The following is a 12,016-nucleotide window of genomic DNA, read 5'->3' on the forward strand; positions in this document are numbered from 1 at the left end:
ACTTTTTAGTTTTAATTTGTCAAGAGTTGCACTTGACAAACCAGCAGACAGAAGAAAGTAAATTGAGTTGGGAATCTCTCGATTGCGATAATGATAATGAAGATGATGTAAAAATTCCCTTATATGTACATATGTATACGTATTCATATATATATATTTATTTACATCTGGCTTGCATAAGAGTTGGTAAAAGACTTGGTTTCAATGAGATGAGTGTAGATATTTCGTTGAACTTGCATTGAAAATGATTTTTATTTTGTTTTTAATCATAAGGTAATAACGATAAACGTAATTTAACAACAATTAAATTTACATTCATTTATATTGTGGTTGTATATAATATAAATACATATACATACATATATAGGAGTATAAGTAAAACAGAGCCATTAAAATTATAAACCGACAACGCACTGAACTTGTAACTTGTGCCGACGTTTTTGGAGGTCAAGATGAAACACACAAAAACCAAATGGCAAAGCCCCAAAAAGAAGCCTCCGCTTTGGCATCTTCAGTTAGTGCTAGTTACTAGGTAATATAAGTTTTTGTTATACATACATACACATACACACAGATATGTGTATGTATTTAGTATTAACACAGCCTTGGGGGCTATTAAATAAAAATCAAATAATAAAAGAAACACCATGCCATGTGTTGCCTTGAGGGACTGCGTTTTATACATATATATAAATATATACAATTGACTTTGTTTTTTAAGTTTTATTTTTAAACATTTTTCTTTATTTTTTAGTTGTTGAGTTTTTGCTGCTCGTTTTGATTTACTTTAACCAGGCAAAAGAAGACGAATTTTCTCCATTAATAGTAAACGAAGAAGAGGATAAAATTTTGGGGGGAGGGATTATTTGTTGGGTGTGACTCTCACATATAGTTTACATATAGGTACATATAGGTATATATATATCGGTTCATACACATACACATAAATAGTTACAATTTTCTTAGTTTGAATTATTCAAAAATTATTGTGCTAATATAGGAACTTCCTTAGTCCGTGGAGTTCAGTTTTGCAATAAGCAATTTAAAACTGTTGAGTTTTAAGTGTTTTACGTTTTTTTTTTTGTTTGGAAATGGTAATGGGTTTTGAAATTAAGCCATAAATATACTCATGTTCAGTTAAAGTCAAAAAGCCATCGTTTATCTGCTTTAAAAATAAGGCCAAAACGTGGTTTTTAGGTCTAAACAAATATTTTTTGAATCAAAATCATAATTTAGTTACGCTCTTTTGACCTCAAAATTGCTAAAAATTATTGATGTTTGACTTTGCATTTATTTTGATTAATCAATTTAAGTTTATATTCCCAAAAACTTTCACATTAACTTGAATAGGCCTTATTATTAACTAAGTGTGATAAAATTTATAAAAAAAGGGTCATACAAAAAAAAATATTTTAAGACAATTTATTAAACATTATGAGCATCATATTATTTTAGATTTATTATCCATTTTTTTGCTCTGCCTTGTTCTAGTTGCACATTTTAATGTAGCCTACTTTTTTGGAGGTCCAACATGAAAGTGAAACCAATTTAACATTGTTTTTTTTGTTTTTCTTGCGATTCATTAAGTCAAAACAAATTTGAACTGAATCTGAAAAATGTATGGCAAATTTACGCTGAATTTGAAGTATTTTGTTTTGTTTGTCTCTCTTTGAATTATTTTAAAGCGTATAATTTCAAAATCTCATTACCATTTCTAATTTTCAGTTGTCGTCAGCATTTCCATTTTGGTTACAATCATATACATGTATATATGTATGTATATCATCTGGGTCTCTAGTAACGCCCATAGCCACCGCCTTGCTCATCCAGGGCTCCCATTGCGCTAAGCTTCTGTAGCCAGGCGGCATTGGAATTGGATCCACGTTGAGAGTTTGCTAGTAGTGGATTGTTGCCCTCATTGTGCAGACGTAAAAGTGGGTGTTGTTGTTGTTGTTGCAGCGGCTGTTGTTGCTGTTGTTGTTGTTGTTGCTGTGGGTCCTCATTGCTTAACTCCAAAATCTGCAAACAAAAAGAGTTAAACTTTAGAGCTACACCAAGATGAGTTGGATTGAAGATATGTATGTATGTTTGAGCAGTTGTTATGGTTGTTATTATATTATCGTCTTTGGCAGTATGTAGTAGTAGTAGTTTTACTTAGGATAGATGTTAACACGGATCACCTCAGCGACGGGGCGCTCTTTGATGCGAGTTATTTCAAAAATCTGTTGAAATCTTATTTATTCAACGCTACGCGACGCGTCGCGGCTACGTGGGAAGTTCGTCACATCTTTTAGCTTTTGCTATGGCTGTTGGCTTCTTTTATTTTTTGGCGAATCATTAAATCGAATGAACTTTATCTGTAACGTGTTGTTGTTGTTGTTATTATTGTTGTTGCTGCGGCTCTTGTGCGACTTGGCGACTTGATGATGACTGAAAATGTGTTAATGGGGGGTATTGTCGTGTAATTATCAACAGCAGCCGCCACTCGCCACCAGCCGCGCAACCTCTTTTCATACTTTTGGGGCTCTTTTGTTTTAACCCAGCAAAAACAATCACAAAAACAACAACAACAACGAGCCAGCGATGATGTGTGAACAAAAACAACAGCAACAAAAAAAACATACAAGCAAAACCAAAAAAAAACCCTAAAAACAATTTCGCGCCAAGTAATTATATTATTGCTAATTTAAAAGATAGTTTTTTTGTTTTTTTTTTTTTGTAGCTTTCGTTATCTTCTTCAGCTATTTCATCGCCAGTTACAGGCACGGATTAAGATTGCCGAGTGATAAGGCCCATCAAACAATATGACTAAGTCCAATTATAAAATAGACAATATGGCTTTTTTTTCGTAAATAGTTAAAGAGGAGTTTAAAGTTTTACAAGGGTCAAATTATATTACATTTTTGGCAAGGGTTATTCACAACTTTGAACAACTTTTATGTATTCTAAAGTCTTTTTAACTTCAACCTAACTATATGGATTTCCAATTTCCAATTTTCTTAGGACTTGATTGTTATTTATTCCCCACAAAGTGATAAATTTCGATATATTTCTTATTAATTAAAGTGTTAAAGTTATTTAGTTTACTTTAAAGTATAAAATGTATCTATAAAAACATTTTCTAAATGAAATTTCTCAAAGGTTTCGATATCTGTATTTAATCCGTCCCTGATTATGCACATATCTGGGTCCATTTTCATTCCATCTCTGGTGTTGTTTAGTTATTAATGGTTTAGGACCAGTGTGCTGGCAGTGCAACCGATTGCAAATGATGATGTACTCTTTGGTCACATAAGGAAGCAATGATGACTGTTTTGTCTGTTTGGGCTTGTTATCGCATTTCTGCATCTGTTTAGGAAGGGTGAATGTGATTGTTGGGTGTTGGGTTTTTGGATTTTGGGTCGCTTGGGGGTCTCTTGGTAGCTGTTTGCTTTTTGTTATTGTTTTTACCTCCCGTTTTTAATACTATTAAAGACTTGGCACATCTTTGTCGTCACATTTGGACAGTTTAATTTGAGAGTTGGCGTTAAGTGCAAAGTTATGTGAGTTGCTAAGGATGCCAGACAAATGCTGTAAGTCGGCCATGGCTCGTAAAAATAATTGAAAAACAATTTCGAATTTTATGGGCATGGAATTTATAGAAAATTTAATCGATTTTTTTTTATGTACTTTTAAGTATATTATTTGTTGTTATATTTTTAATTTGATTTCCTACCTTTTTTATTTATATGGTATTTATATGTTAAATAATCATTTTGTTCAATTCTTATTGTTTAATTTTATTCATTTACGTTTTTTTTTTTATTTAATTGATGCAATCAGCAGCACATGCAATTGCAATGTACAGTGGGGCAAAATGCAGATAAATCTGCTCACTTTAAACAGTGTGGTTTGCTTTACACGATTTGTTATTAATTTTTGTACATTTTGGACAGTAACTTTTTATGTTAAAATAAAAGATATACATATTTCTCGTGGTCAACTGCTTAATAATGGTCGTAAATGAATTATTCTCATATTATATTTATTGATATTTTCTATTTCTTAACTTTAAAATGATTTATGAGCGGGATAGAAAGGAAGACCTTATCATATACAAGTTGCATACTTGGCTGCTCTAGTTTAAGGTTCAACAAAAATCCTTCGGAGCCAAAAATGATATGCAGATCATTAAACTACTAATGCAATTTTTCTCACATTTGATTATGACAAGTTAAATTAACTTGTACAATTAGCTTTGAATGGAATAATCAAACTTGAAACACACAACTATTATTCGAGCATGACTACATGTTTGTGATTATTTGAGCCAATTTTGAGTACTCAAACTGACCGATGATGTTGTTTTCGAATGAATGTCAAGAAATATTTTTCTTTGGTGTTCGTTTATCACAGCAATTGGGATTGTGAATGCTTAAATGGGTTTATAAACGAATTCGCGGAAAATCTGGTCATTTTTGAAGAGCATCAAATATTCTCAGGTGATAGAATATCGTGTTTTTGGCTATATAGATTCGAGCCTGGGGCACGGTGAAAAGTCCCGCCTATTCTTAAAGTCAATTTAATGTGCTATGTTAGGAAAGTCGTATATCTAATCAATAAGGTTAAGAAAAAAAATATTTCAAAGACAAACACTGTTCTTTCTATTCTCTTTTTATATTGTTTCAAAGTTAAACGAGAATTATTTTTATTCTCAGATGCAAACTAATAAATAGCATCATCCGAATCTAAGCGTTTGAGAATATCTGAATCAATACACAGAAATTTTAGGCTGTTTAGTCGATCTATAAAATTATTGAGACTTCTCTAAAAAAGATTTTTTGAAGCCATTCTGTGTCATAGTAAGTAACAAAAACTTATTTAACTTCTTTAATTTGATATGTCTAGATTTTGAACTCCTCGAAATACATTAAAACTTCCGTTTAACCCCGCGGGGTCAATCATATTTGTTTAAAATATTGATATTAAATCGACTATACAACTTTATCCATGTAATTAATGTGATCGAAGCTCCTTTATACTTAAACGTTCCAAAGTAACGACTAGTTGAAACAAAATTATGGAAACTAAAACTCGTCAAATAATTTTATAATTCTCTAAGTAAGTGTGATTTTGCCCCAATGTCCATTTTTAATTGAAATCAAAGTGTATACTAAGAAAACTTTATCTACTAGCATTGTGGACAATTTAACTTAAAAGTAATTTGAAAAAGTTTCTCGCATATTTAATTTTTGATATCTAAAAATAAACCTAATTGGTGTGGAACAAATTCGTGCCAGATCAAATTTCACTTGTCTTTTCTAATCCCATTAATTAAAAATCTTATTTAACCCCGCCTCAACCACACACTTGCACATTTTGATAAGTGAGAACATTGAAAACAATCAACTTCCTTCCACCCTACAGACGGAATTCGCATTATGAAAGTCAATTTCCCACTTTGTCGGCTTTGGTTTCTGTCGGGGGAATTGCTCCATTGTCATTGTCAGTTGTTTGTCTGGGCTTGGGTCTGGGTCTGGGTGGTTGGTTGTTGGCTGGAACTTATGGGCTATGGTGTAGTGGTTGGGGCGGGGAGTGGTCTGTTGTGAGTGACATGACATCCTGGCAAATGGCAATAACAATAAGCCGAAAAGGCTAAGCTCTATTTGGTTGTTGTCTCAACAGGGCACTCAGGTTCAATGCATTATTATCCATTATATGTCAAGTGCTTCTTTATACCTACCTACATATATATATATAGGTATATATGTATTTTGCTTTCGCTGTTGTGACGTAGCCAAAGTTGGTAAGTCAACCTTCATCAGCGACTACGTCATCGTCATTATTTGGTATTTGACATTTGATTTCCCTTTTTCTTTTTCAACGATTTTTGGTCTCTTTGGTTTGCTTGTTTGCCCAAAGATGGTCTGGCGCGTCGCACGTCAGCATCATCTTATCGATTTACAGGGCCATGACTCAGAATTTTTTAGTGCTGCTACAGTTAGTCTGGGCATCTAACTAATATATGTATGTAGTATATGTAGTATATATTGAAATAAGTATTTGTATTAAATGGCAAATAAAACAGTTGCAGGTTGGCAGATTGGCGATTGCTGACTACAGATTGCAGCTGCTGCTGCTGGTGCTGGTGCTGCCATCGTGTGACTACACATCCACATCTACATTCAATTTATGTGGAATCCCCCGTCAGAAAAGCGACCCCTTGCCATCATTTGGGCTCTGCTTCGCTCCGGTTGAGCCGCATTTTTGTCTTTCGGTTGCGAAAAAGAACAGGAAACTTTCAGTGTGTGTGTTTGTGTGTGTGGGTTGGGGGTTTTTGTGCGTGGAGAGGGGATTGAGGAGAGTTGGAGAATGCGAAAAAGATGAAGAGTCCAAGAGTTGAAGTCGAGTTTGTTGGCGATTGTAGCCGGACGAGCCATCGAAGACACCGTTAAGATGCCAAGAAGAAACTCTTGCGAAATAATGCATTTATATATGTATGTATATGTATATGCATTTTTGAAATGGTTAAACACGCAGCAACCACAGTAACCACAGGGACCTGAGACCTGTGGACCTGCACCTGAACCTGTAACCCTATACCCAATTCCCAATACCCAATTTACCATTGAGCGAATGACGTAACCCAAAAAAGAAAAATACAACACAACAGCCAACAACAAGTTAAAAATAAAACCTCAATAATTGGCGACATAATTGCAACTTAATACCACGCTTTGGCTCTCTCGTTTCATTTAGTTAATTATATCGACGACGCAAAAAATGCCAATGAATGCACATTTCCATTTCTTACTCATTCACTCACTCACTCACTGAGGCAGTCACTTAGTCGGTGCTTACCTGAAGCATCAGTTCACGCAACTTGTCCAAATCGTCGCCATGTGACCTTGTCGGCAGGTAACGTCCATCCACCATTTGCGGTGGCATCGCCAGGAGTAAGAGCAGCAGCCATATAAGCACTTTGGGTCCATATACCTGATTCCTTGCGGCTTTCATTGTCATTGTGGGCGTTCTTTTCCTCTTTTTGGCTTGGGTTGGGCTGAATGTGTGTTTGTGTGGGCTTGGCACTTGTACTTGGACTTTCGCACACTTACACACTCTGCTGTTGCTGCTGCTGCTGCAAGGTATGGGGAAAGTAAAAGGGGAATATTAAATGAAGACCAAATTGCAGCACATACAATGTATGAAGGGGAAGGGGCGAAGGAGGAGACTTGCTTGCTGTAATTGCTTGGGTGAGGTCGCCAGCAGGATAAAGTGTTCATCGGAAAATCTTTTTCTATTTAATTGCCTTAGTAAATTACATCTTTGCCATACTGACAAAATGAAAGCAAATTAAAAGTAAAATCAATAAAGGAAACATTAATTCTGTTAAGTGATTTCTTGAAAATTGAAAAACTTTTCTCCATTTGCGAATGAAACTTCAAAATATACACACAAATTTATAGCCAATTTAATATGTAGTCTAGCAACATTGTGAAGTTGTATTAGATAATTATCAAGCCATAAGTATCTTCTCAATGCTTTAGTTTAATTGGAAGAACTGAATTATTGCCTTGAATTTATGCAGGAAAATCTCATTTCATCTCATGATTTGGTTTATAGACTTCAGAACAAGATAAACATTATAATTTTAAAGCTACATTTCCATACTATTATTATTTTGAAGAGGAATTTTAAATAAATTCTTGACTTACTATTCAGCAGTATTGCCAGGATTATATATTGATTTTATGAAAAATTTTATTTGGTCTGTATATCGGTTAAAGGTTCCCCAAATTTCGGAAACACATAATTAATATCATAAAATATTTAGATACTGCTAAAAGGATAATTCCTTCGGGAGCTATTTCCTTACAAGCTGACAAGCTTGTTATTTTTATTAACAATTGGTTAGAGTAATGGTGAAAATTGTGTTGCATATTTATCATTTTACTTTATTTTTCCGAATTCACTGTTATGTATTTGTCAAAAAAAAATCGAACATTACTATATATTTTCATATCATGAACACCCTTCCTAATCTTTGCTCTTGTCCTTTAAAATGTATCCTTAAAATAAACATTTACTTATAGAATGAGAAAAATAATTTAGAATATGTTAAATCATTAACACATAAGAGTGCCTAACAGCATCATCTTATATATGTTTTATTAAATAATAATTTAATGATTTTAATGAAAAGTGACAATTTTTTGATTCCTTTCAAAGTGTTAGACAAGTGCTCAAAAATAAATCAGGTTTTGAGGGATAAAAAGTAAAATATGTCAATCGAAAATTAAATCTTAAATTCTTTTCTGTAAATAATAAACCATTGTACAGGGGATTATAAATTTAAGCAGTTTTTTGTATCCCATAAGAAGCTGAATTGATATAGCCATGTCTATATGTACGTCTTAACTTAAAGTCCTCAGTTATAAAGCTACTGTAATAAAACTCGGTATAAATGCTTGACATTTAATATTGTCAATTCGTCGGATCGGATTACTGCAACATACATATGTGTAACTGATATAGAAATTATTCATCGACTTAGTAGAAATATAGAAAAATCTTATTTACAAAACATTTTTGAGGAAATTTATTTGTTTATCTAGGGAATTAACTATTTTGGAAATGGCCTGCACTTCAAGGATATATAATCTTTGAAGTAGCCACGTTCCCGTATTGATATGTCGTGGACAGAAGGTATGTATGTAAGAGTAAGAGGAACGAGTTTTTCCTAATCAGCATCGAAAATTTGTATTAGTCTTTACGCCCATCTATATGAAGAGATTGATTTTAGAGACTAGACTAGACTTAAATTTGAGACACTAAACTTTGGTATCTACTTATATCTATCAAATTTCTTTAAAATTGGATACAAAATACTCAAGTTATAGATAAAACGTTTTACACTATGAGAACCAAAAGGCTGGAGATGGCGTTTGTAGAGCTAAAGTGCTTTAATGCTCGTATGTACGTTCTACGCAGAATTTGAAAGAAATTTTACCAACATATGAACTTTTTTCACTTGATTCATAATGAAAAGAAGTCAACGTGATAACATTCTTACTTATTGAAATGTAATTAAAAGTTCTAGATAAATAAAGTTACATATACATATGTAGCTATATATTCGTCATTGGTTACAAAAATTACAAAATAATTCCCACAATAGTAACTTAAAAACACATTTTTCGCTCAAATGCTTATCAAGATTATTAACTATAAATTTATAAACAAATTGACTTTTGTAAAATTAATAGAGAGAATAACCATCAAGCTCAATTTAGTTGAAACATATTTGATATCACTCGAATTGAATAAGTATCGTTATATTTTCCGCCTTTCTATTTACTTCTTATTTAATTTTCACAATAAAAGGAAAATGCATATTTACAGAAAGCTTTGCCAAGTCGTGCATGCTTAGTCCCCGTTTTAAGCACTCTTCTTTCGTTATGGAACATGAGAACTGATTACACAATAATCTTGAATAATTTCATATTCCGACAAGAAAACCACTGAACCACCCTCACCCCCCCACGCAACGCACCGCACCACCTGGTGGCGCCAGCAACTGGTGCACCTGCACTTGCTACTGACTCACAGTTTATTTATTTGTGGCTCTTTTTTTTTTATGCTGGTTGGTTGTTATTATTTTGGTTGTCCTGTTCTTGTACTTTCTGAGTGGGATTAGCTTTTTAACTGCGTCACGTTTTGAATGTGTTTTTGCTTATATATTTTTTTGCTTTTGCTGTTTTATTCTTTTTCACAATGCTCACTTTTGTGTGTCGGGCACGATGTGCTGAACTAGGATAACAATGTGGCTTTAAGCGAAACAGTCTTCAGACATTTGTATTTATAGCCAAAAATGCCGCAGCAATGACTGAGATTGGGTTGTGTGACGCCAGGACCTAGCTGGCTGGCCTAGGCACAGGCTCAGGCAGAAGCAGAGGCATCCGGCATATGCCGACCTACACATGCGCTACCCCCTAACATTTGGTAGTATCATCCTTTGGATGCCTTCTATGCCGCACCCGCATTCCTTGGCGAAATGTGCGCGCGCACATATCATTGTCACCCATGCATATAATATAGAACTACTCCTCCGTATCCTCCTCAATTCGCCTGCCGCCGTTCGGGATTCTATTGTCCTGGCTGTCTTCTTACAAATGATAGCTACTATAGAATCTGGCGAAATGTTTTCGCATGGCTAACTTTCATGGTTAACTCCCACCAATTGTTGTTGTTGTCGTTGCCGTTTTCGTTGTTGTCGTCGTTGATGTTGTCGTCGTCATGGCTGCAGTTGTTGACATTGCTGGGCGTCAATAACTAGTCCAAGCAAGCAACTAAGCAATATACATATAGTAAAACACTTTCGGGCGGCACTCAAGTTTTTATTCTCTTCATCGATGGTTGCTACAAAATGGATCCATTTGTATACCATGCACGCCTGATAGCCCAAAATTTTTGATATAGCGCAGTTTTTTTTCCTCTGGTGTTTTTTTGTACTCAGCCATTGGCTGTGATTGAATACGTGACGGGCATCGGCAAATGTATGCAAGGGTTTTTTACGGCCCTGAATTTAAGCAAATGTTGGAAACTCTCTGGGATATGGATAGCCAAATGTACGATAAATGGATACAATATTCACAACTCCACCCCCCACTCTTATCATTTCTTATCCATATTTCTGTATTATTTATGAACTCTAGATAATAAACGCTTTATGAAACATTCAGAAATTATTGATGCTCACTACGTTTCAAAATATTGTATGAAAAACAACCACAGAGAATATTTTATGGAAAAAAAAAATACAATTACTTAATATTATAAAAGAAGAAGAGCATAAAATAAGTTCAAGTTGCCATTGGCGGGATTCAACAATAAATTTGTGTTTTTTAAACAACGAAATTTTTTAAAAAGTGTTATAAATATTTGTTAGTTTTTATACACAAATGATTGTGGATTTTTTAACCAACTGTTTTAATTTTCTTTGTGTTTTTTATTTTGTACAATCTTGTAATATTAAACGTTCAAAAAATATAAAAGAAAGCAAAAATTATTCGCAGTTTTCATACGTCCCTAAAAGTATGCAAATTTGTTAAATTTTATCATTTATACCCGGCTGTCGCCACTGTGGACGCAACCGACAATGGATGTCGCCACCATCGACCCGGTGTCGCCATCCGCCGATGTCTGATGGCACTAACGAATTTTCTCAAAAGTGAGCCGGAAGTGCTCATTTCGGCACATTTAAAAAAAATTGTTCTCTGGATAAATAAACTTGCATAATGAATGAAATATGGTTTTTCATTATTCATTAGTAATTATTAGCCTAACTATTGCGATCAAGGAACAGGCGAAAGCAAAGAAATGTCAGCCACGGGAGGTCCGTTTTTGTGGATGTTATGTCAAGGAGATGTCAAATCAGTGTTATTTTTTGTCTTAGCTGCGACAGACAAACATCTCGCCATCAAGAATTTGACTGGATTTGTATATTCTGTTGTATAAAATTTTATCCTTTTTTTATTTAAATTTTATTCTTTTTTGCTCCTTACTTTTTTCTCGATTTGTCAAAGCCTTCTTATGTATATTCTTTTCTGAAAACGATTACATTTATATCAAAAAGAAGTACTAACTATAGTTAGCCTGATTTTTGAGTTTTTGATTGAATCTATTTGTTCCATGTGGGGCTTTCAAAATATCTTCCGATATCAAGATAATTTTTAATCAAAAGTAAGTGTTATTTATTGCGAATGGAGCAAAATATTCTCATATAAACTAAATTCATAAAAAATAATTACTATTTTTACACCAGTTACAAATAAAAAATTAATAGAAATTTTATATATAGTTGTTTCTATTCCTTTTATTTATCAAAAGGCATCGTTAAAAAAAACGTTAAAGTTCCCATCTTAAAATTGGACATGGCACTACTGTGGTTTTGAAAAACATTGCCTTTATCTTAGTTTTTCCTTAGTTTTTAATTGTACCAACCATTAAGATATAGCAAATTATTGACACAACTCTT

At 33.7% G+C, this 12,016-nt stretch overlaps 1 protein-coding gene across 2 annotated transcripts; it reads right to left on the minus strand.

Annotated features, from left to right (window-relative positions):
- Positions 1–741: 741 nt before the first annotated feature.
- On the minus strand, positions 742–9,825 carry LOC6641654 (ras guanine nucleotide exchange factor G). 2 transcript variants are annotated; one of them, XM_002064606.4, is made up of 3 exons: positions 9,762–9,825; positions 6,841–7,117; positions 742–2,019 (listed from the first exon to the last, which is right to left on the minus strand). In XM_002064606.4, the coding sequence occupies exons 2-3, from the start codon at positions 7,000–7,002 to the stop codon at positions 1,795–1,797; spliced, it is 387 nt and encodes a 128-aa protein (XP_002064642.2). In that variant the 5' UTR covers positions 7,003–7,117; positions 9,762–9,825; the 3' UTR covers positions 742–1,794. The 2 variants fall into 2 exon arrangements, with proteins under 2 accessions (XP_002064642.2, XP_023031207.1); XM_023175439.2 differs by lacking the exon at positions 9,762–9,825 and adding an exon at positions 9,587–9,694.
- Between the last annotated feature and the right edge of the window lie 2,191 nt (positions 9,826–12,016).

Source organism: Drosophila willistoni (genome assembly GCF_018902025.1).
Source record: "Drosophila willistoni isolate 14030-0811.24 chromosome 2R unlocalized genomic scaffold, UCI_dwil_1.1 Seg200, whole genome shotgun sequence".
Classification (NCBI taxonomy): Eukaryota; Metazoa; Arthropoda; class Insecta; order Diptera; family Drosophilidae; genus Drosophila; species Drosophila willistoni.